This window comes from Monodon monoceros, unplaced genomic scaffold, assembly GCF_005190385.1.
Source record: "Monodon monoceros isolate NGI ecotype Baffin Bay Population unplaced genomic scaffold, NGI_Narwhal_1 Super_Scaffold_16, whole genome shotgun sequence".
Lineage (NCBI taxonomy): Eukaryota > Metazoa > Chordata > Mammalia > Artiodactyla > Monodontidae > Monodon > Monodon monoceros.
The window spans coordinates 9,175,029-9,201,908 of NW_021703772.1; the positions used below are offsets into that span (position 1 = coordinate 9,175,029).

The 26,880-nt window shown below is 37.9% G+C and overlaps 1 protein-coding gene across 4 annotated transcripts in view; it reads right to left on the minus strand.

The window, feature by feature from the left end:
• The window catches only part of LOC114896900 (nuclear body protein SP140-like protein), a 71,432-nt gene that overhangs the window by 18,962 nt on the left and 25,590 nt on the right, over positions 1-26,880 (minus strand). For 2 of the 4 annotated variants that reach the window (XM_029225450.1, XM_029225449.1), the window contains exons 7-13: positions 25,768-25,839; positions 20,849-20,932; positions 19,366-19,449; positions 18,883-18,963; positions 9,220-9,306; positions 8,888-9,004; positions 8,028-8,081 (exon numbers count right to left, since the gene is read on the minus strand). In XM_029225450.1, coding sequence (XP_029081283.1) covers positions 8,028-8,081; positions 8,888-9,004; positions 9,220-9,306; positions 18,883-18,963; positions 19,366-19,449; positions 20,849-20,932; positions 25,768-25,839 — 579 coding nt within the window. The remainder of the gene's footprint in view (positions 1-8,027; positions 8,082-8,887; positions 9,005-9,219; positions 9,307-18,882; positions 18,964-19,365; positions 19,450-20,848; positions 20,933-25,767; positions 25,840-26,880) is intronic. The other 2 variants (XM_029225452.1, XM_029225451.1) reach the window with 2 other exon arrangements.

A 26,880-nucleotide genomic window follows, 5' to 3' on the forward strand; every position in this document is an offset into this window, starting at 1 on the left:
TGGGGCAGTGATTGTGGAAACGAACCGTGGTGCTGATTGACCAGTCTGGGCCCCTCATGGGAATGCCCAGGTGCCTGGTCTTTACTGACGGAGGCTGACATCATGATTCTGATGCAGGGGTTATGGCTGATCGCCAGGCTCGTGACTCCTGCTAGAAGCTGGCCCATTTGTCCCACGTGGGGGGAGCCACACTGCAAGGGGCTTTGCCTCTACCTGCTCCTGCCCGATCAGGCTTCAGGATGCTCTTGGGGTTCTGGGCAGTGCCGCAACATGGTCTATACTTCTGCTTACAGACCAGCTGACTCTGGCCGTACCATTGTGACCCTAGAAAGTCATGAGTATCTTGAGTCTGGCTGCCTGGACCACTACAGTCTGACAGTGATGTGCCCTTTAACAAAAGAGCTCTTCACAATGCACTGACTCTCTGGCCCACAACCCTCATCTCCTGTCCATACACCTCTGTAAGGCTCTTTGGTTACTGAAGGCAGCTGTGTCCAGAAAGGGATCAGCTCCTTCCTGGATAATGATCAGGACAAAAGCGGTGAGGGGTTAATAGTATTACATAGGCCAATTCTGAAAATCCAGGATTCTGTTTGAACATTCCTGGAAATGATGCCTCATTCTCTCCCCAACCAGCCTGGAAGGTACAGACTTGGAGGGCCTAAGGGATTCAGATTTAATTCTGGTTATTTTATGAAAGTGCCTTTGCCCCACTTGTATCTGACTATTCTGAATGAAAGGTCTGAGTGGGAATAAGAAATGATTGGGAAAGAAATATGAAGTCCCAGCCACTGGAATGTTATACACATATTTTGCAGCAGTGAAGGAAGAAGAAAACTCCAGGCATCTGAGGAGGGAATCCCATAAGCTCTAGAAGGTACAGGGGATGGAGGTACATTAATAATATCCATCTTTCAGAACTTCTCTGAATCCTTCTTCCAGAAGGAAAATGCTTGGTACAGCTCTCCCACTACAAAGATGCGGAATCTACTATTCACCAGATACAAGAAAAGGAGCTGGTCCCAGCGTCTGCATATCCCATGCAGAGTCCCTCCAGACATCACCCCCACCCCCATTCTCAGCCATTCTATGGTGGGGGGTGAAGAATGAACACCATCTGGTTGGTGTCACGGACAAAGAGGACAGATCAGATGGACTGTCCTCAGGAAGTGTCTGCCCTCCAAATCAAGGACTAGACGCAATGAACAGAACTGGGAACTTTCAGGCTCACAGTTGGCCAGGGGCCCACCCTGGAGATACTGTCCACATTCCCCCTGGCTTATGTATGTCCCATTAGGGGACCTCAACCACTGTAAATGTTTCCCTTCCAGGGGCACCATGTGTGCCCTTGGGATTGTACTTCTTGTGTGAAAGCCAGGCATTCACTTGCCTCTCTCATGCAAACGTGGAGAATTACACCTTAGGGGTGGTCATTAGAGACCTAAGGCATTTATGGTTTATGAAATTGGTTAAATGCAGCAGGAAATAAATTGAATGGACTTTGCCCTAGCCTACATTGGTTGGATTAATCAGGGTGGCTAGTGGAACGGTATCTTCATGGGGAAATTTGCCAGAATCTGATGTGTGATGTGAATTTGTTGGGGGGGGGAGGGTGGTTCTGTGGCATTTCCACATGGCTGAGAGTATCTTTTCAAGGATGTTTGAACAGCTAACAGCTTTGGAAGCTAGAGATAGTGTCGCCTTCCAGGTCAGAGGGCAGATTTGTTTCATGACCAATATAAAATAGAGAATGTCTCCCTCCTTAGAAATATTCCAGAATAGTAAAATTTTCTTAAATTCCAGCTAATGCCTCCCTCATGGATAAGTTTTGTGCAGGTTTGCTAGTAACCCCCTTCTAAGACTGGGGGTATTCCTCAACTTGGGCAGCTTGTGTGTGCCATATTACTAACCCCTATGTGGGTTTAAGGAGACAAAAAAACTGATGCACCTAGCCTATATCTCAGCAATTTCATTTATAGGAATTTATACAAGAGGTATAAAGGCATAGAGCCACAGAAAAGTTTCTACAAGAATGTTCATTGCAGCTTTTTCATATTAGCCCAAAACTGGAAACACTTGCGGTGTCAATAAATAGAAGAAAGTATACACAAAATATGGTATAGTCCATGCAATGTAACCTATTTTGTAACAAAATGGTATAAACTACTGATATATTCAACAATATGGATAAATCTCAAAAACATTATGCTGAGTGGAATAAACCTTACACCAAAAGAGAACATGCTCTAAAATCATATATAAAGTTTTATACCAAGCCAAATTAAGTTATCATGAAAAAAAAATAAGAATAGTGGTTGCCACTGATGAGTGAGGCATAAGGATATACCAGAAAGGGCATAAGTGCTTCCATGATGATGGTCATGTTCTGTATCCTGATAAGGATTTGGATTACATGGAAGAATACATTTATTAAAACTCATCAATGGTACACTTAGTATTTGTACATTTCATTATAAACTTTACCTTGCAAACAAGTATTGAACTCTAGTTAATGATGTACATGCTGAAGTATTTGGGGAGAAGTGTACTGACGTCTGCAACTTTGAAATGTTTCAAACTTGAAGATGGGTTAGTGGATATATAGAGAAATGGATAGATGGAAAGAAATCTGATAAAGCAAGAATAGTACAATGTTAATTGTGAAACTATGTTAAAGTATTCTGGTGTTTACTGTAAAATTCTCCCAAGTTTTCTCTAAATTTAAATTTTCCGTGATTCAGTGTTGGAGAAAGAGCTTTTAGAGAGAAAGGACAGATTATTTACCAAGAAATGACAATCACAATAAAAGAGGAATTTGCATCAGTCAGTCACAAAACAGATTCTAGAAGACAATGTAGTAAACACTTTACTAATGAAAAATAAAAGTCAACCTAGACATTTTAACCTTGGGTCTATCAAAAAAAAGACAAATTTGCACATACAACACTTGAAAAATTTACCACTTAGAGACCACACATTAAAAGAACCAAAGGATTTAATTCAGCTAGACAAAAAGCAAAATCAAAGAAAAGAAACAATGATGAGTACATAAAATGATTTTTTAAAATTTTAATTTAAGTAAATATCAACTGCAAAAATCATAATATTAATAGTTTCAAAATTGTAATTAAAAGAAAATAAAATGTTAAACAATACCTAAATGGTAGAGATGGATGGTCAACCTATAGTGAATCCATGCTAAGATCCTTATCATCTTTGGGGATTGGGGCATGGTTAAAAAGATTACAAAAATTTATCTCTAATCGCCAAACCAGCAGGGAAGAAAGGTAGAATACAGAATTCTATCTCAGCCCATTTGAAAGTAGGAAAGGACACAAAAACACAGAAAAATAAAGATGAACAGTGATATAGAATCTATAAGTCCACATATATTAGGAATCAGAATAAATGTAAACAAATAAAATTTAACTATTAAAAGATGAGGATTATCAGAGAAGTTTAGAAAAAGCTAAGTATTGTTACATGAGGCCTAAAACAAAGCTGCAAAAAAGGGCTTAATGCAAAGGGAGTAAAAAACCTCAAAAACATAAAAGTTCATGGAACACTATCAGCACCCTGAAAAAGAGATTTAAGATCAAAAGCATTAATAGGGATAAAGAGGAACACTGTATAATAATAAAAGGAAAAAATCCACTAAGTTATACAGTCATGAATAGCCTCAAAGTATTTAAAATAAAACAACAGAGTAGTGAGGAGGCAAATACACAACCATGTGGGAGAACTTACCACATCTAAGTAGAAACCTGATAGAAAGAATATAAGCTACTTTAGAAGATTTAGAAGAACCAAACAACAAAGTTGTGCTTGATAAAGACTGTTTATGGGGAGAGGCCAGATCCCAAGAAATAGTTCAATGCACACTATTTTTAAGTGGCACAGAACATTCACAAATATTGACGTAAATTAGGATGCAAAGGAACTTTCAACAAATTTTAAAGAATTGACGAGGTAAGTTTGTTAAAACTCATCCAATCATATCTTAACAGTGATGAGTGCTATTATAGAAAATTATAGCTCAATAAAGCTGACAAGGAAAGTAAAAATGTGCAAGATCTATTTAAAAAACTAAAACTTTGTTGAAGAACATAAAACGTGATCTGAATAAATGAGTAGTTCATTCTCCATGTAAAACCCTCATTTCTACCCAAATTTATCTCCAAATTGAATGTATTTTCAAAGTTCCAGTGCAGTTGGGGAGGTATTAAGAGGAAATCTTGATTGATTCTAAAATTCATGCACAGTGAGGGAGCCAGAATTACTGAAATTCTGAAACCTCCTTTTCTCTTGCTTCTCATTATATTTTTTTACTTTTTTCTTTGTTAAAAAAAAAGTATAACAAGTAGGAATAGAAAATTTTACTTTAAAGCACTGTAATTAAACCGACTTGATAACACGGTATTGTGAAGCAATTATATTCCAATAAAGATCTATTTAAAAAAATAAAATAAACTGACCAGCATTTCAGAGTAGAGTCAGACACAGATCTGTGAATACAGGAAAAGGGACAAGAGGGCATTAAAATCATGAAGAAAAAAATGTTGGTGTTCATAGGCACATGAAAAGATGTTCAACATCGCTAATCATCAGGGAAATGAAAATCAAAACCACAATGAGATATCACCTCACGTCTGTCAGAATGACTATCATCAAAAAGAATACAAACAGCGAAATTGGAAAGAACGTAGAGAAAAGGGAACCCTCCTACCCTGTTGGTGGGAATGTAAGTTGATGCAGCCACTGTGGAAAAAAGTTTGGGGGTTTCTAACAAAACTAAAAATAGAATTATCATATGGCCCAGCAATCCCACTCCTGGGCATATAGCCATAGAACACAAAAACACTAATTTGAAAAGATACATGTATCCCAATATTCACAGCAGCACTATTTACGTTGCCAAGATATGGAAGCAACCTAAGTGTCCATCAACAGATGAATGGAAAAAGAAGATGTGGTGTATATATATAGTATGGAATACTACTCAGCCATAAAAAGAATGAATTTGCAGCAATATGGATGAATTTGGAGGGAATTATGCTAAGTGAAATAAGTCAGACAGAGAAAGGCAAATACTGTATTATATAACTTATATTTGGAACCTAAAAAAACACAACAAAGTAGTCGAATATAACAAAAAAGAAGCAGACACAGATATAGAGAACAAACTAGTGGTTACTAGTGGGGAGAAGGAAGAGGGGAGGGGAAATATAGGGATGGGAATTAAGAGGTACAAACTATTATGTATAAAACAAGCTACAAGAATATATTGTACATCATGGGGAATATAGCAAATATTTTATAATAACTATAAATGGAATATAACCTTTAAAAACGGAATCACTATATTGTACACCTGTAACATATAATATTGTACATCAACTATACTTCAATTTAAAAAAAAGTGTTGGTGTTATTCCTTGTAATTACTATCTCACATCATACACAAAGAAGTGAATCCTATGTGAATAATAGCTTTAAGCATTTAAAAGCACTAAGTACTTCAAATATTCTAGAAGCAAATATAAATATTTTAAAAATATTGAGATGGAAAATATCTTTGTACATTATAAACAAAACCTAGAAGCCATAAAGGAAAACCTTGATAGTTCTTACTACATAAAATTTTCAAATTTCTCTAGAACAAAATATGCCATAAACAAGCCTAAGAGAATAACATCAAATGAGACAAAATAGTAACCACATACATAGGCAAAATTTTATATATATATGTATATATGTATATTCCTATGCTTCTTCAGCATGGTTAAAAAAAAAAGATAGCAATACTGGGCAAGGCTTATACACCAGCCATTTTTATTTATTTATTTATTTTCATCAGCCATTTTTAGAAAAAGGAAAACAAACAACCAATAACAAATGAAAAGTGCTTGACCACAACAAAAATGAGAGCAATGCAAATTAAAGCAGAATGAAATGAAACTTTTTACAATTAAGTTTGGCAAAATGTTAAATGTTTATAATGTCTGTGCATGATATACTGCTTTAAACTAAGGGAAATGTAACAGTAAGAATAGATTTATGATATAATGTGTTAGTATATGATATACATGTGTTAATACATGCATAGAAAAATCTAGAAAGATATACATCAATCAAAATTTACAAAGAGCATATATCTTAAAATTTTAAAAACAACAAAATTTTTGAAAAAATATAAGTCTCACTGAGCTAAAATCAAAGAATCCAGAGAGCTCTGTTCCTTTCTGGAAGCCGTAGGGGATAATTCATTTCTTTACCTTTTCCAGCTTCTGAAGGCTGCCCATATTTCTTGGCTCATTGCTCCCTGCCTTCATCTTCAAAGCCAGCCACATTGTATCTCTCTGATCATTATTCTATAGTCACATATCCCTCTCTCCATAGAAGGAAAGGTTTTCTGATTTTAAGGACCCCTGTGATTTGATGAGGGCCACCCAGATAATCTAGGAAAATCTCCGCATCTCAAAACCCTTAACTTAATCACACCATCAAAGTCTCTTTTGCCAGGTGAAGTAACAGATTACAGGTTCCAGGGACTAGAAAAAGGACATCTCTGTTTCTGTTGGTATAAAGTTTTCAAGAATCTTATCAATCTCTGATGTATGTCATGGGGATCTCCTCCATTAGACAACAGTCTCTTCTACAGATCTTTCTGTAGGTACTCACATATCTATTTTTCACTTCTGCTGAGATGGTTGAAGGTATCTATGGGTCACAAACTTAACCTCTTCAAAGAACATTTTATATGACTGAATACCCTGAATTTTCACTACTTCTGGGGCATTAGCAAAAAGTTATACAGCCACACTCTGGGTTGTCACTGCAGAGCACATTTTCCTGACAATGAAGCTCCGAATATGAGCATCTTTTGCAATCTGAATAGGCTAAGAATTTTCCAAATCATCAAGCTCGTATTCCTTTAGTTTAGCAGTTCTTCCCTTGACTTATCTCTTTCCTCTCACAGTTTACTCTAAGCAGCAACATGAAACCAGCTGCACCTTTATCATAGTACTTAGAAATCTCCTTAGCTATATATCCAGAAAATTCTGCTTTCCGCATAACTGCAGGATAGAATTTCACTGAGCTTTCTGCCACTATATAATAAGGATCCCCTTTCCTTTAATTTCCAAACACATGTTCCTTATTTCCTTCAGTGACACCTTTAAACTAACAGTGGTTTCATGACAATTTACACATTCTCTAATATGATATAGGTTCTCTACCATGTTCTTCACTTCCAAGTCCTCACAAGCAGAGTCTTCAGCACCACCTTTCTACTAACAAACTGCTCAAGGCAATCTAGACATTCTCTATCATTCTACTTAAAGTTCTTCTTATAACCCAATTTCCCTCTGGCCATTGCCCAATTACAAAGCCACTTCCACATTTTCAGGAATGCGATATAGCTGCACCCCACTTCCAATGACCAAAAATTCTGTTTTACTCTTTTATTGCTGCCATAACAAATGACCTCAAATTTAGTGACTTAAAACACTTTATTGTCTTACACTTGTGTCGGTTAGAAGTCTGACAAGGGTCTCTCTGGGCTAAAATCAAGATTTCAGTAGGCCTTCATTCCTGTCTGGAGGCTATAGAGGAAAATCTATTTCTTTTACTTTCCCAGCTTCTAGGAGCCACCCATATTCCTTTTTCCTCCCCTTCATCTGCAAAGCCAGCAAATATTGCATCTCTCTGTGACTATCTTCCATAATCGCTTCTCCCTCTCTTCACAGCCAGACACACTTCTTCATTTTTTAAGGCCCATTTGATGATATTGGACGCACCACAATAATCCAGGATAATCGCCCCTTTCAAGGTCCTTATCTTAATTATATCTGTAAAATCCCTTTTGCCATGTAAGAGAACAGATTACAGGTTCCAGAGATTAGGATATAGACATTTTTATGGGGCTGTCATATTATTAATATTTATTATTATAAATTATAATAATGAAACTGGCCTTAAAAACTCATTTTAATATCAAAAGCAAGTAAAATTGTATGCACTCTTACTTCTTTTCCTCTTGAGTTTTCCCAAAGTAGAGTTGTTTCCAAGATCCACAGTATCTAGAAATAACAGGTGGTGAGGAAACAAAAATGAATAAATAAAAGTTATAAATCTTAGAATGATTCATACTGCAAAAGGCTTGAATTTATAAAGATGTTTGGGTTATCATCTGTCTCTTCTTTCTAAAGGAACTAAACCTACTGAATTGAGAAGTGAGAGTCCAGGATGAGCCCTGGGTCTTCCTTTATTTCTTAATGGGACTTTGAAAAACGTTCTTCAATACCTATGTACTTCAGTTTACTCAGGGATATCTGTCTAGTTCTTAAGAATTTTGTTAGGATTAAATAAGATCTTATGTACAAAACTTAATAGGATCACTATATAAACAAGTGACATGCTGGAGAACATCTATCAAAAATATGTGCTGGGTTAAGAATAGTTGACCTGAAGTCTCTTCTCCTGACAATTAAGTGACAGGACTAGTTGTCTTTTGAGAACTTTCTAAGGTTGTGACAAAATGACACTATTATCTACTAGTGGACATACACTTGACTTTCTTGGGTGACAGGTATAGAAAACATTGTAAATCACAAGGCTTTATTAGTAATATACTGATGTAATAAACAATATACTGCCAATTTTAAAAGTGTATTTCTACTACATCATCCATATATAATCAACATGGGCCATCCCTTAGACACAATTTTATAATGACCTCTTGCTTCCCTGCTATTCCCAAAAGGATCAGGTCAAGCAAATGCAGAGATCAGGATACTGGGATGGATTGGACCACCTGCCACCACCCAACCTGCGTCTGTGTTACCAGTGGAGCCACCCCCATCTCACCACACTCAGGTATCCTTACCCATCATGTCACTAGCTTTTTTACTTTCAGTACTTCCTTCTGGACCTCCTGGCACATATTTTGAGAAACAAATAACACAGGAACACTTCTCATTTCCAAATGTTGGTGGCTCTGCTCCTGGGGCAAAATTGTGAATTATGAAGACTTTTCATTTCCCTAGTGATCCTCTTTTCTGAACCCTTGTTGATCCCACTTTTTCTACCTCTTCCTCTGAAATCTTTCATTTATCCTCCCTACACCTGACTCTTCCTTTAAGTCTCCATTTTCCCCTTTCTCATCCTTTTCTCTTTACCAGAACTTTGTTTCTACTTTTTTTCTTAATGCATAGTTACCTTGTCCATTATAAGATAGTGGGCTAGAAGTTCGCTCCTCAGAATCTCCTTCTGTATTCATCTGAAGATCTTCTAGTTTGCCAGATACTAAAGAGACACAGGAAAATTACCATCCACAGATCCTGAGACAGTGATTAGGGAAGAGTTCCTGGGGCTCTCATAATGCACACTAATATTCTGAACTATAATGAACTGCTTTCTAGCTCCAGTGCTGGACACCCCATGCCAAACAACTAGCAAGACAGGAACACAACCCCACTAACTAGCAGAGAGGCTGCCTAAAATCTTACTAAGTTCACAGACATCCCAAAACACACCACCAGACACGGCTCTGCCCACCAGAAAGACAAGATGCAGCCCCACCCACTAGAACACAGGCACAAGTCCCCTCCACCAGGAAGCCTACACAGACCCCTGAACCAACCTTACCCACTGGGGACGGACACCAAAAACAATGGGAACTACAAACCTGCAGCCTGCGAAAAGGAGACCCCAAGCACAGTAAGTTAAACAAAATGAGAAGACAGAGAAACACACAGCAGATGAAGGAGCAAGGTAAAAACCCACCAGACCAAAAAAATGAAGAGGAAATAGGCAGTCTACCTGAAAAAGAACTCATAGTAATGAATGATCCAAAATCTTGGAACTAAAGATGATCCAAAATCTTGGAAAAGATGATCCAAAACCTTGGAAATAGAATGGAGGAAATACAAGATACACTTAACAAGGACCAAGAAGAACTAAAGAGCAAACAAACAATGATGAGCAACAAAATAAATGAAATTTAAAATTCTCTAGAAGCAATCAATAGAATAACTGAGGCAGAAGAATGGATAAGTGACCTGGAAGACAGAATAGTGGAAATAACTACCACAGAGTGGAATACAGAAAAAAGAATGAAAAGAACTGAGGACAGTCTCAGAGACCTCTGGGACAATGTTAAACATGCCAACATTCGAATTATAGGGGTCTCAGAAGAAGAAGAGAAAAAGAAAGGGACTGAGAAAATATTTGAAGAGATTATAGTTGAAAACTTCCCTAACATGGGAAAGGAAAGAGTCAATCAAGTCCAGGAAGCACAGAGAGTCCCATACAGCATAAATCCAAGGAGAAACATGCCAAGACACATATTAATCAAACAATCAAAAATTAAATACAAAGAAAAAATATTAAAAGCAGAAAGGGAAAAACAACAAATAACATACAAGGGAATCCCCATAAGGTTGACAGCTGATCTTTCAGCAGAAACTCTGCAAGCCAGAAGGGAGTGGCAGGACATATTTAAAGTGATGAAAGGGAAAAACCTACAACCAAGATTACCCTACTCAGCAAGGGTCTCATTCAGATTCAATGGAGAAATTAAAACCTTTACAGACAAGCAAAAGCTAAGAGAATTCAGCACCACCAAACCAGCTTTACAACAAATGCTTAAGGAACTTCTCTAGGCAGGAAACACAAGAGAAGGAAAAGACCTACAAAAACAAACCCAAAACAATGAAGAAAATGGTAATAGGAACATACATATTGATAATTACCTTAAATGTAAATGGATTAAATGCTCCAACCAAAAGACATAGACTGGCTGAATGGATACAAAAACAAGACCCATATATATGCTGTCTACAAGAGGCCCACTTCAGACCTAGGGACACATACAGACTGAAAGTGAGGGGATGGAAAAAGATATTCCATGCAAATGGAAATCAAAAGAAAGCTGGAGTAGCAATTCTCATATCAGACAAAATAGACTTTAAGATAAAGACTATTACAAGAGACAAAGAAGGACACTATATAATGATCAAGGGATCAATCCAAGAAGAAGATATAACAATTGTAAATGTTTACACACCCAACACAGGAGCACTGCAATACATAAGGAAAATGCTAACAGCCATAAAAGGGGAAATCAACAGTAACACAATAATAGCAGGGGACTTTAACAGCCCACTTTCACCAATGGACAGATCATCCAAAGTGAAAATAAATAAGGAAACACAAGCTTTACATGACACATTAAACAAGATGGACTTAATTGATATTTATAGGAAATTTCATCCAAAAACAACAGAATACACTTACTTCTCAAGTGCTCGTGGGACATTCTCCAGGATAGATCATATCCTGGGACACAAGTCAAGCCTTGGTAAGTTTTAGAAAATTGAAATTGTATCAAGTATCTTTTATGACCACAGCGCTATGAGACTAGATATCAATTACAGGAAAAAAACTGTAAAAAAACCAAACACATGGAGGCTAAACAATATACTACTAAATAACCAAGAGATCACTGAAGAAATCAAAGAGGAAATCAAAAAATACCTAGAAACAAATGACAATGAAAACACGATGACCCATAACCTATGGGATGCAGCAAAAGCAGTTCTAAGAGGGAAGTTTATAGCAGTACTATCCTACCCCAAGAAATAAGGAAAATCTCAAATAAACAACCTAACCATACACCTAAAGCAATTAGAGAAAGAAGAACAAAAAAAACACCCAAAGTTAGCAGAAGGAAAGAAATCATAAAAATCAGATCAGAAATAAATGAAAAAGAAATGAAGGAAACAATAGCAAAGATCAATAAAACTAAAAGCTGGCTCTTTGAGAAGATAAACACAATTGATAAACCATTAGCCAGACTCATCTAGAAAAAAAGGGAGAAGACTCAAATCAACAGAATTAGAAATGAAAAAGGAGAAGTAACAACTGACACTGCAGAAATACAAAGGATCATGAGAGATTACTACAAGCAACTATATGCCAATAAAATGGAAAACCTGGAAGAAATGGACAAATTTTTAGAAAAGCACTACCTTCTGAGACTGAATCAGGAAGAAATAGAAAATATAAACAGACGAATCACAAGTACTGAAATTGAAATTGTGATTAAAAATCTTCCAACAAACAAAAGCCCAGGACCAGATGGCTTCACAGGCAAGTTCTATCAAACATTAGAGAAGAGCTAACACCCATCCTTCTCAAACTCTCCCAAAATATAGCAGAGGGAGGAATACTCCCAAACTCATTGCATGAGGCCACCACCACCCTGATACCAAAACCAGACAAAGATGTCACAAGGATAGAAAACTAGAGGCCAATAATACTGATGAACATAGATGCAAAAATCCTCAACAAAATACTAGCAAACAGAATCCAACAGCACATTAAAAGGATCATACATCATGATCAAGTGGGGTTTATCCCAGGAATGCAAGGATTCTTCAACATATGCAAATCAATCAATGTGATACACCATATTAACAAATTGAAGGATAAAAACCACATGATAATCTTAATAGATGCAGAAAAAGCTTTTGAAAAAATTCAACACCCATTTATGATAAAAAACCGACCAGAAAGTAGGCATAGAGGGAACTTACCTCAACATAATAAAAGCCATATATGACAAACCCACAGCCAACATCATTCTCAATGGTGAAAAACTGAAGCCATCTCCTCTAAGATCAGGAACAAGACAAGGGTGCCCACTATCACCATTACTATTCAACATAGTTTTGGAAGTTTTAGCCACAGTAATCACAGAAGAAAAAGAGATAAAAGGAATCCAAATCGGAAAAAAAGAAGTAAAACTCTCACTGTTTGCAGATGACATGATACTATACATAGAGAATCCTAAAGATGCTATCAGAAAACTACTAGAGCTAATCAATGAATTTGGTAAAGTTGCAGGATACAAAATTAATGCACAGAAATCTCTTGCATTCCTATACGCTAATGATGAAAAACCTGAAAGAGAAATTAAGGAAACACTCCCATTTACCATTGTGACAAAAAGAAGAAAATACGTAGGAATAAACCTACCTAAGGAGACGAAAGACCTGTATGCAGAAAACTATAAGACACTGATGAAAAAAATTAAAGATGATACAAACAGATAGAGAGGTATACCACATTCTTGGATTGAAAGAATCAATATTGTGAAAATGACAATACAACCCAAAGCAATCTACAGATTCAATGCAATCCCTATCAAACTACCAATGGCATTTTTCACAGAACTAGAACAAAAAATTTCACAATTTGTATGGAAACACAAAAGACCTCGAATAGGTAATCTTGAGAAAGAAAAACGGAGCTGGAGGAATCAGGCTCCCTGACTTCAGACTATACTACAAAGCCACAATAATCAAGACAGTATGGTACTGGCACAAAAACAGAAATCCAGATCAATGGAACAGGATAGAAAGCCCAGAGATAAACCCATGCACATATGGTCACCTTATTTTTGATAAAGGAGGCAAGAATATACAATGGAGAGAAGACAGCCTCTTCAATAAGTGGTGCTGGGAAAACTGGACAGCTACATGTAAAAGAATGAAATTAGAACACTTCCTAATACCATACACAAAAATAAACTCAAAATGGATTAAAGACCTAAATGTAAGGCCAGACGCTATAAAACCCTTAGAGGAAAACATAGGAAGAACACTCTTTGACATAAATCACAGGGTGATCCTTTTTGACCCACCTCCTAGAGAAATGGAAATAAAGACAAAAATAAATACATGGGACCTAATGAAACTTAAAAGGAAACTACAAATAAGAAGAAAGACAGCCCTCAGAATAGGAGAAATTATTTGCAAACGAAGCAAATGACAAAGGATTTATCTCCAAAGTATACAAGCAGTTCATGCAGCTCAGTATTAAAAAAACAAACAACCCAATCCAAAAATGGGCAGAAGAACTAAATAGACATTTCTCCAAAGAAGATATATGGATTGCCAACAAACACATGAAAGGATGCTCAACATCACTAATCACTAGAGAAATGAAAATCAAAACCACAATGAGGTATCACCTCACACTGGTGAGAATGGCCATAATTAAAACAATCTACAAACAATAAACGCTGGAGAGAGTGTGGAGAAAAGGGAACCCTCTTGCACTGTTGGTGGGAATGTAAATTGGTACAGCTACTATGGAGGTTCCTAACAAAACTAAAAATAGAACTACCATACGACCCAGAAATCCCACTGCTGGGCATATACCCTGAGAAAACCATAATTCAAAAAGAGACATGTACCACAATGTTCATTTCAGCACTATTTACAATAGCCAGGACATGGAAGCAACGTAAGTGTCCATTGACAGATGAATGGATAAAGAAGTTGTGGCACACATATATATATACAGTGGAATATTAGCTATAAAAAGAAACAAAATTGAGTCATTTGTAGTGAGGTGGATGGACCTAGAGACTGTCACACAGAGTGAAGTAAGTAAGAAAGAGAAAAACAAATACCGTATGCTAACACATATATATGGAATCTAAAAAAAAAAAAAAAATGGTTCTGATGAACCTAGCGGCAGGACAGCAATAAAGATGCAGATGCAGAGAATGGACTTGAGGACACAGGGAGGAGGACAGGTAATATGAGACAAAGTGATAGAGTTTCACTGACATATATACACTACCAAATGTAAAATAGATAGGTAGTGGGAAGCAGCCACATAGCATAGGGAGATCAGCTCGGTGCTTTGTGCCCACCTAGAGGGGTGGGATAGGGAGGGTGGGAGAGAGACGCAAGAGGGATGGTATATGGGGATATATGTATACATATAGCTGATTCACTTTGTTATACAGCAGAAACTAACACAACATTGTAAAGCAATTATACTCCAATAAAGATGAAAAAAAAAAAAAGAAAAGAAAAGAAAAACCAAAAAGAAAAACAACAATGAACTGCCTTCTGGGAAAAAGAATATCTGCTCCAATAATCACACCTGAGATCCAACAGAGCCATGTTTTTCCCATCTTTTGAACCTCATTCTGCTTTCTCTACTTTCATTTTTCTACTTTTATCCCTAAGAATAAAATAAAAAGATCTTATCCTTCTAGGAAAAACTGACTGTTCTTTGAAAGTTGCAAAAAGTAATTGCCAGAACCAGTTTTAAATTCATCCCAATTGGCCAATGACTGCTTGCATCACTAACCACATCTAAAGTCAGCTCATCAGTTGCAGACTTACACTTATGAAAATCAGCCAGTCAGCAACAGATACACTTCAGAAAGCCTGTGTGTATGGCTAAATGCTAACCGATTTATAAACACTCCTGTTTCTGAAAGTCTGCAGTCCCTGAACTACATGCTTCCCAAAAGCGTAAGTAAAAACACAACATTGTAAATCAACTATACTCCAATAAAAATTAATTAAAAATAAGTAAAATCAGCCGTTTCCTTTATTAAAAAAAACTGTGTACAGTGCTTCCTCCCACCATGTGTCTTGCTTAGCAAGCTATAAATCCAGCTTTAGCTTCAAATATTGCATGGTGGCCACTCTTCCTTCACAAATGGTGTTCCCACCAAGATCGTCTTGAGGACTCTTGCTTAGGGGTGTCTTGTGGGACCCTTGGACCAACAGGTGTTGGTCCAAAACCCCAGCTTCTTGTGCACAACTCAGATTGTCTTCCTGATCCACTGCCAAGTGAATCCATCTCAAGAACAACTTGAGCTCTGACTTGTTTCATTGAAGTTTTATTTCTGAATTTATTTTATTATTTAAAGATGTGTATGCAATTACATACAAAGTAAGCAGACATTTTGGTTTGGCGGGACAGCATTTAGCAAATGTTCTATTAATGTGCTTATTCTTCCACTACTTCATTTATTCTCACTTTTCTTTTGTCTATTTTTTTAAAAGTCTTGTCTCGTGTGTTTGTCTGTTCCTGATTTTCCTGTGCTTCTTCATTATTAGAAGATAGTGATCCAAAGCAAATAGATAGAGGCATAGATTTGATAAATCCCCAATCCAAGCTAGCCCCAAAGACTAATTAATGGATGGGGGTCCATTAGAAAGTCGATAATTTGTGCAAATATAGTTTGTCACATTTTGTCTTGGGTCCCTCACCAAAACTTTCATGAGGATACCTGACATCATATTAATTTTTGAAAGAAAATCCTTTTGTTTAGTACATAACTGTTATCATATAATTGATCATATGTCTTCTTTTTAGTTTCTGCTTGATTGATGAGCACAATACTCCATTTTCAGGACACCATTCATACTTATGACTCTATGTCATGGGCTTGTCTTTGCCAAAGTCACAATCTCCCACTGGCAGAACTTTCACTTCCTCTCTGTACTCTCAGTGTGATTCTAACTTGCATTTAATAAATGGTAAATTTTCACAAAAGATGTCTTTAGATTTCAGTGGGGAACTTTTGGCATGTCAAAAGTAAATGACTCATTTGATAATATTTCTCTAAAAGGACTGAAAAAAATGACCAAGAGTAGTTCCCTGTGCCAACCAATAACTGCTATATTCAGACCATTATGTAACAAACTGTCCTTTCTTTTCTCCAAGAAACTCCTAAAAATTTAATAGGTAAGGCTCTATTCTGCAAATGAAACTACATATTAAGTGTACTAAGAAGGGCTAACCTTAGAATTCCTGGAAAATTCTCCTACACATGATCACTTTATAGTTAATCTGAACATCAGTATGCCTATACTATGCATCTTCAAGATATGCAGGAAATAAACAAAATAGGTATACCTCACTTCCCTGTAGTGCCTAAGCCAATTACTATAGTCTTTTCTAAAGTCAAATTCTTTTCTTTAACACACTCATGCTCAGCTTTCTTTGGTGTTTTAATTTGTTTGGTAGCCTATATTATTTGCTTGGGAGAATCAATGTCTCATCTGGATAGTTATTTTCTGGAGATTTATTCAAGCTTCATTGTCATAGGTAGAATTCTAAAATGACCTCCCAAGATTTGTTCCTAAACCCCAGGGACCGTGAATATCATAAGACAGTACCCCCATTTTTAGGTTACGTTGTATGGCAGAGTTGATGTTTAAGAAAAGGAGATTGTCAACACAAGCAATAACAAATGTTGGTGAGAATGTGGAGCAAAGGGAACCCTTGAGCACTGTTGGTGGGATGTAAATTGGTGCAGCCACTGTGGAAAACAGCATTCCAGCAATTCTACTCCTGGATATATAATCCAAAGGAAACAAAATCTGCACCCTAATGTTCACTGCAGCATTATTTAAACAATAGCCAAGGACATGGGAACAACCTAAGTGTTCATCAATAGATAAATAGATAAAGAAAATGTCATATGTGTGTGTGTGTGTGTGTGTGTGTGTGTGTTATAGAGTAATATTCTTACTCAAGGAAGGAGAATCCTAGGATTTAGTTTCTAATGTCCACTTCCAGAAGAGATAGTTTAGATACTTCCTTACTAAATCCTGACTTAATATTGTTTGGTGATAAGTTTTATCTCTAAAATAAAAATAAAATTAAATGAGACAAAAGAAAATAAAGTAAAATGAAATACCAGGCTGGTTATGCAATGACTGTTCCAGACTCCCTTGTAGAGTTCATTCCCTTACAGAAAGCAAAATTGTCTCAAGTAACTGAACATAGAGCCTTCTCTAGGACATGTCAAATTGTTAAACTGAAAGCCATTATGCATTTGGAGTAGATCATAACTTCTGAATGCTGTGGAAACAAACAGATTTTCAATCTCTTCAGGTGCCCATATAAAAACAAATATCAAGTGGATTATTTAATGTCTTTTTACTACCCAAAGATCCCCAGAACATGCAGACAATTCCATGAAGTAGAACTGCTTCCGCTCAAGATCAATCAGAATAAAGTTTTCCTGGATGCCTAGATTGTCACACTGATTGTCACATTCTCCTTCATATTTTTATCCTTTATCCTTACAACTTTAGTTTTTCTATTTACTGGTTTAATGTCTGAAGCCTCTGACTTCCCTATAATGTTACTACTAATAATAACATTCCAAGACTGACTTCACTTAGGACGATCACCACCCTAACTTTATAATTCAGTTCTTCTAAAATATTTCTAGTAGAGCCAATTTGAAGAATTTTTGAATATGTCATCATCCCAAGCCAACTCCTGGAAAAAAATAATGGCTTTACTTGTAATTATGCTTCTAAAATAAATTTTAATTGAGGATAAATTGCATTAAGAAATATCAGGCTGACAGCTACTGATGGGCATTCAGGGCAAGGATGCTACAAACTATTTATATAAAGACCATGACTCCACCTAATCATCAAAATCAGCTTAAACCCAACTGTACTTCATCTTTGAGTGTTGTCCATGGAATAAGAAACAACTAAAACCCCCAAAGAACCTCAAACATTTGAAGTCATGAGTTATTCCTATAATAAGATCAAAAGTTCAAACATTTGGGCAAAGAAACAGTTTATGATGAGTTAAAGTACATTACACCAACTTAACCAATAAATCAACTCTCTGTAGATAATACACAAATGAAAGATTATGTTTCTGTGCTGGAAGAGGTGAATATAAATATTCCTGGGAGATAATAAATAGCTAGAGAATAATGTACTAACAGTTCCACTAAAGTTAATCAAATTTTTGTACAACTTCTGTGTTCTTTCTCCTATGTGGAATTCTATCTACTACAACTGAATATATGGATACCTACAATCAAACAACATGATCTCCTAATTATGGAGTTGCTCAAGGTTTCTTGTCCCTTGCAAGGTACAAGGGCCAAAGACCCAAGGTAAATGTGAAGAATGATATTTGAGAATTAACTGGAGCTTTCATTGTGGAGTATTCCTAGAGTAAAATCCATCAGGAAACACCATCCTCCTGACACCCTGCAGCCCAGACAGTCCTTATCTCTCTCACCTGCTCCACTTTTTGGTAGTGAGCTCAAGGATTCCTGGGGTTCTTCTTCATCACACACTTCTGAACAGGTACTGCTTCCTTCTGATAAATAGAATGAAATCTCTTGGAATCCCAGTGTATGACCAATGGAAACCGTAGTAGGAAAACCCTCCCAGAGACAACCAGGAAGACCAGAGCGGCTCAAGTATCTCCAAGATGGGAATGTCCTTGCCCTTAGACCCTCCTGCCTTTGAGCTCACCTGACCTAGAGGTTAACATGGCTCCCGTCGCTATCATCAGAGGCTGAAAACAGTCTACCCATCTCACTCCCTTCTTATACACTAATTTTCTCTGTCTTTTTCATCCTTTCCAGTTGGCTCTATATATTTCTTCTGTATGGGTATGTGAAGGGGAGCAGGGTAGGAAGAGAGAAGAAAGATGGAGATTTTCCTCTCTGCAGACAGAAAAACAAAGATTCAATTTGGGAGTTGAAATCACAATTACCTTCTCCATCACATAGTGGTTGACTAGGCAGCTCCTCTGGTTCTTCTTTGTTGGTCATTTGGGAAGCTTCAGGATCACAGGACACTAAAGAGAAACAAGAAAATGAGCTGAGCCAGGATGCTCAGACCACAAGTGAGACGAGGAAGAAGAAATTGGCAAGGGTTGCACGATGAATGGAAGGCACAGAAAGACAGGAAGGATAACTGATCTAATCTTTGGACAACAAAGGTCACCAGGTTTAAGTGGGAAAGTAATATGATCTGATTTCCATCTTGCACATAAAAATTGTGCTAAAGTGGAGAAAATGGGCAAGATGGGAGCAAGAGAAAATGGGACATTCAAGTTCCATTTACTGAGAGAGCAAACCCTGTAAGAAAAGGACATTCCAGTTTCATGGAAGAAGATGTTGGTTTCAATTTTGGAAGTGTCAGTTCCTGAAAGACATCCAAATGGAGAGGGCCCTGGGATAAATGTCTTCAGGTAAATACATAGATGGATGACCTTGGAAGATGGGTCTGCCTAGCAGGCATGTGCTTGAGACACATTCTGTTACCTGAGAGTAGCTGAGGCTGCCAGGGAGAGAATTATTACTCTATGTTATCGACACCACTCTCTCAATGGGGCAAACCTAACTTGGAAACTCACTACTGGGATGGAAGATGCTCCTGACTGATATGCATACTTCAGCATTCCAGGATCCTAACTTCTCTCTTCTCTTCCCTGTACAGCTGTTTTCACTCTTTATTGATCTGATAAAACTCTTTCTTGACATAGTTTCTCTGCACTTCCTTGCACATTTTTTTTTTGGTATTTATTTGCCTCTCTATATAGTTTCTCTAATTTTTATCTTTGTATCTCATTTCTTATTGAGGTAATTCCCTTTCTACCTTGTCTTCCATTTTCTCCTTTTCTCTTTTTCTCTGGGTCTTCTCTTTCTAGATGCCTGTAAAATTTCCTTATTTTATATATTTTCCTCATGCTCACAGATCCCTTCTCTCAAACTGACAAAAGTCCTTCCATTTTCACATGGACCACAGTGCTGGAGAGCCTTCCCTTATTAGCTCTATTCTAAGTCTCCCACATGACCTTTCTAAATTGCAAGCTTATCAGTCATTCACAAAACTTACTTCCATGTTCCTTGTACGTCCGAAGTAAGCTGAAAATGATCTCCTTGCCTCAACTGCCATAACCTGTTGACATTTGGATTTTATATGCATTTAATAAAGTCACCCAGGTACTTGTGCTTTGGGACCCCAGCCTACCTTTGGCACATCCTGTTTCCCTATGTTCTCCATGCAGGGGTGCTCTCCCCACTCAGCTCAGCTCACCTTTCTCCTTAGTCTCTCTCACAGTTTTGGAAAAAACAAAACAGAAAATCGACACAATTCCATGTGTATGTATGTGAATATGAAGAAGAGAATGGCAAGATGAGAGAAGGGGGGATTTTTTTTCCTATTTATTGAGGAGTTTAAATCATAATTACCTTCTCCCTCTACTGGTAGTAGGCTGAGCACCTCCTTGGGTTCTCCTTCGTGAGTCATTTGGGGAGTTTTGGGATAACAGGTCACTGCAGAGAAACAAGGACATGATGGACCATGGAGGGCGATCAGAAACAGACCTCGATTGGCTCATGCCAAACATGATGGAAAAACCATATGTCTGCTCCAAGCACTGCTTCTGAGAGCCACGCCATCTCCTTCTGCTTCTTTGCCATCTGCACCTCTTCTCTCTCCTTCTCAGCATCCTACCCACAGTTCCACCTCCACACAGCTCTGTTTCCTAGCTGTGCATCTCTTTGATTGTCTGTGTTTCTCTCCTCATCTCTTGTCTTCAGGTCTTGGGGTTTGTTTGTTTGTTTGTTTTTCAGTGATAGTGTGTCCCTTTTCTCCTGTTATCCTTTCTAACTTTCTTATTCTAGATCTCTTCAAGCCTAAGTGGTTGGGTCCATTTCTATACTTCCTGTCTCTCAGTGGTTTCCTTTCCCTCCCCACCAACATTAATTTTTCCTTAACTAAATCTTCTCTTGGACCCTGGTTATCTCCCCTGGGAACCGGCAGAACTCCTTGGGTTTCCTCTTCCTTTTCTGACCACATGACCCCACGCTGACTGTCAGCTGGCTTCACACAACTGTCACCCTCAGTGACACACCCAGGATGCTGGTGCCCACTCTTCCTTTTCTACCTTGCCCTTGCAAAAATAACCTCCATGCCCTTCTGTTTCATTTCCCCAACCATAAAATAGAAGTTACAACAGTTTGCATACCTGTGTCTTAGGGTTTCATGAAGGTAAGAGGGGGCTTGCACAATCCAATAATCTGATGGAGACTGTACACATTGTCTCCCAACCCAGTTCTCTTTCTCATTCTCACCCTTTCCACACATCTCTGCTTCTTCTATTTCTATCTCGGTATCTTGCTATTGGAATCTCTTGGTACTTCTCTTTGCCCTGATTTGTTTCTTTTCCCATGTCTGTTCCCACCTGCCTTTTCTCCCTCTTCCTTTCCTGATGCTGAGCTTTCTATCTTCTCCCCGTCTCTCATGCTGTTTTTTTCTAGAACTAGGAATTAGAAAAGGTATCTCTGAGGTGGTCTATAACTTCCATGTGATTTCACCAGATTAGTGAGCAGAATGGAGAGTGGAGTGGACCAAGAAAATTGTTCCAAGCACAGGGCTAAGTGTGTGCAAAGACTCAGATGAGAAAAAGTAATCAAAATTAAAATTACTGCAAAGTTTTAAACAAACTTTAGAAGTCGTTGCAGGAGAGGCAGACATGAGGCTGGAGCCATGGGAAGGAAAATAGGGAAGGATTTCAAACTTTTGACAACAAAAAGTTATTGATTTAAGGTAGGAAAGTGAGATAAGCCAACCTGCATTTTCAAAGGGTCATCTAGTTGAGTTGGAAAGAATGGATATGGTGGGAGGATGACTGGGGGAAGGTATGAGACCATATAGAGTCTGTTGCCCTGGCTCTAGTTCCAGAGAGAAGAGACATCTGACTAGGTCTTCCGTGTCAGGTGTGGCAACAAATGGATGAGTAAGAGACAAGTTAAAGGTATAGTTAACTAAACTGGATGATTGGTGGGGTGTGTGAGTTGAGGGAGGGAAAAGAGCCATTGGTGACCCCTAGGTGTCTACCTAAAGAATGGAACAATAGCGTTCCATACTGAGATAGGGAACACGGGGAAAGGAGGCAGATCTGGCATCAAGAAAGATGGTACATGCAACTATGGAAGTGACTTGTATTGAAGTTCCCGAAAACCATCCAAATGGAGATGTCTCTCAGATCCCTGTACAAATATAGTCAGGCACTTAGATGAATGAGCTTACAAGGCAAGTTGGGGCCAGAGTTAGGAATTTGGGGATCATTAAGTTATAGATAGAGTATACAAGAATGGCTGAGGGGAGGCCCATTGCCTCTGAGTGTATTACAGGTGCCACTTTGATAATTGGAGGAACCATAATCTGAAAACTCATGGCTAACATGTTCAACTCCTAGTGTTAGAAGTTGCTTCCATGCAGCAACTCTTCTTTCAGTCCCTACAATGTCCCAAACCATCTTCTCCATCCTTGTACATGGTGTTCCCTCTCTACAGATGTTTTACTCTTCTCCTTTATCTTTTTCTCTATGTATAGCTGTTATACTTTCCTCCAGTCTTTCTATTTCTTAGCACTTTCCCTCTCTGGGTCTTTCTCTAATGTCACATTCTCTACCTTTTAAACTCTGTACCTTGTTTGATTATTGAGTTGAGCTCCTTTCTTCTATGGTGCTCATTTCCCTGCTTCTATCTGTTCTCTTTAGTTCTTAACTTCCTGTTTGTAATGTTTCAACTTAAAATTTAAATCTAAAAATTAAAATTTCAGCCTCTCTGTATATTTTTTCCATCTCACATATTCCTTCTGCAAATCATCAAAGTTCTCATCTTTTGCCACTGACAAACGAGTAGGGATCCTTCCTTCCCCTTGGCAGGCTCGTTTCAAATGTCTTTGACATGAGTTTTCTATTTTGCGATTATACCCACTATGCCCATGTTCCTGGCACAACCTCGAGAAAAGCAGGTTGAAAATTATCTCCCCTCCCTGACACCACATTCTAACCTGGTTCTATTTCGATTCCACATCTATTTATTTTTTTAAATTTTTATTAGAGTATAGTTGATTTACAATGTTGTATTAGTTTCTGCTGTACAGCAAAGTGAATCAGTTACACATATACATATATCCACTCTTTTTTAGATTCTTTTCCCATATAGGTCATTACAGAGTATTAAGTAGAGTTCCCTGTACTACACAGTAGGTCATTGTTAGTTCTCTATTTTATTATATTTTTAATTTTTTAAATTAATTTTTAATATCTTTATTGGAGTATAATTACTTGACAATGGTGTGTTAGTTTCTGCTGTATAACAAAGTGAATCAGCTATACATATACATATATCCCCATATCTCCTCCCTCTTGTGTCTTCCACCCACCCTCCCTATCTCACCCCTTTAAATTAATTTTTATTGGAGTATAGTTGAGGTATAATGTTGTGTTAGTTTCTGCTGTACAGCAAAGTGAATCAGTTATATATATATATATATCTCCACTCTTTTTTAGACTCTTTTCCCATAGAGGTCATTACAGAGTGCTGAGTAGGGTTCCCTGTGCCACACAGTAGGTTCTTATTAGTTATTTATTTAATATATAGTAGTGAGTATATGTCAATCCCAATCTCCTAAATCAGCAGTTCCCAACCTTTTTGGCACCAGGGACCAGTTTTGTGGAAGACAATTTTTCCACGGACGTGGTGTGGGGGGTGGGGGATGGTTTAGGCGGTGATGCAAGCGACGGGGAGCGGCAGATGAAGCTTCGCTGGCTCGCCCACTGCTCACCGCCTGCTGTGCGACCCAGTTCCTAACAGGCCATGGACCAGTACTGGTCTGCATCCCAGGGGTTGGGGACTCCTGTCCCAAATTATCCTTACCCCCACTTTCCCCCTTGGTAACCATCAGTTTGTTTTCTACATCTGTGACTCTGTTTTATAAATAAGTTCATTTGTACCATTTTTTTGGATCCCACATATAAATGACATCATATGATATTTGTCTTTCTCTGTCTTACTTCACTCAGTATGACAATCTCTAGGTCCATCTATGTTGCTGCAAATGGCATTATTTCGTTCTTTTTATGGTTGAGTAATATTCCATTGTATATATGTACCATCTTCTTTATCCATTCATCTATCAATGGACATTTAGGTTGCTTCCATGCCCTGGCTATTGTAAACAGTGCTGCAATGAACACTGTAGTTCATGTATCTCTTCGAATTATTGTTTTCTCCAGATATATGCCCAGGAGTGGGATTGCTGGATCATATGGTAGCTCTATTTTTAGTTCTTTAAAGAAACTACATACTGTTCTCCAAAGTGGCTGTACCAATTTACATTCCCACCAACAGTGTAGGAGGGTCCCCTTCTCTCCACACCCTCTCCAGTATTTACTGTTTGTAGGCTTTTTGATGATGGCCATTCTAACCGGTGTGGGGTGATACCTCACTGTAGTTTTGATTTGCATTTCTCTAATAATTAGTGATGTTGAACATCTCTTCATGTGCTTTTTGGTCATCTGTATGTCTTCTTTAGATCTTGGAGAAATGTCTATTTAGATCTTCTGCCCATTTTTTGATTGGGTTGTTTGTTTTTTTGATATTGAGCTGCATGAGCTGTTTGTATATTTTGGAGATTAATCCCTTGTCAGTTACTTGGTTGCAAATATTTTCTCCCATTCTGAGGATTGACTTTTTGTTTTATGGTTTCCTTTGCTGTGCAAAAGCTTTGCAGTTTCATTAGGTCCCATTTGTTTATTTTTGTTTTTATTTTCATTACTCTAGGAGGTGTATCAAAAAAGCTCTTGCTGCGATTTATGTCAAAGAGTGTTCTGCCTAAGTTTTACTCTAAGAGTTTTATAGTATCTGGCCTTACATTTAGGTCTTTAATCCATCCTTATTTTTTCTTTTAACTCACTTCCTGTTTGTCTCTCCTATACATAGTATTTCATTAAACCTATGCAACCCTGGGACATAAGTTTAAAATGATCTCTCTCCTCCAAACCCCGATCTGGTTGTATTTAGATTCCATATACTTTTAAATAAAATTGAAACTACTTAGGCAACTGCATGTGGTGGCCCCAATCTACATTTTTATTATTCTGTGCCCTTAAATTCTCTACCCAGAAGCCCCTGCATTAAGGCCCTTAGCCCCTCTTTCCCCCTTGCCTCCTATATACCTGAAGAAAGCAACCAGAGCCTAAGGAAAAGTGTGTGTTTGTGTTTGGGGGAATGAAGGGAAATGTCCCTTGCATACAGACATGCAAACAAATTAATGAGATAATTGGTCACTTAAATCAATATTAGCTCCCCGTTACCTGCTTGCAGTTTGGGAATCTCTTCAGAATTGCCTTCGTTTGTCCCTTGAAGGGCTTTGGGCTCACAGGAAACTAAAGAAAAACAGAAAAGACCAACCAGGCATGGTGATGAGGTACAGATCTCAGGGTGATCGTGCTGAATTCTGGTGTTCAATGGTCAGGTGAACTTCTCCTTGGGAAAAAGATACTGTTGCTCCACACACCTCACTTTAGACCCACCAGAGCCTTGCTCTGCCTTTTTTCCTTCCCGTTATCCCTCAGTCACCTTTCTCCTCATTTTTCTGTCCCCACACATGGTTGTTTTTGTGCCATGAAGGATCACACACCTCCTTTACTCTGGGCTTCCCTCCCAGTCGTCTTCTTCTTCTTTGCCCTTCAGTGTTCTTTGACAGTTTTCCTACTCATGAGTCAGTTTTCTTTTTTTTTTTTTTTAATTGGGGTATAATTACTTTACACTGTTGTGTTAGTTTCTGCTGTACAACAAAGTGAATCAGCTATACGTATAGTGATATACATGTATATGTATACTGATATATATCCCCTCCCTCTTGGACCTCCCTCCCTCCCACCCCATCCCACCCATGTAGGTCATAATAGAGCACCAAGCTGAGCTCCCTGTGCAATACAGCAGCTTCATACTAGCTATCTATTTTACACATGGCAGTGTATATATGTCAATCCTAATCTCCCAATTCACCCCACCTCTCCTCTCCCCTGTGTCCATTCTCTACGTCTGCATCTCTATTCCTGTCCTGCAAATAGGTTCACCTGTATTTTTCTAGATTCCACATATATGCATTAATATATGATATTTGTTTTTCTCTTTCTGACTTACTTCACTCTGTATGACAAACTCTAGGTCCATCCACATCTCTACAAATGACCCAATTTCGTTCCTTTTTATGGCTGAGTAATATTCCATCATATATATGTACCTAAGTCTTGGCTGCCCTGACCCTCTGCAGCCCCACACGATAGTCACCATAGTAAGTCATTGAGGATGCTGGTACCCTCGCTTGTTTAACTGCTTTCACTGCTAACAGACCCTTACACACTTCAGTGCTTCTATTTCTTTACCTATAAAACAGGAATAAGTAACATTTTGTCTGTTAC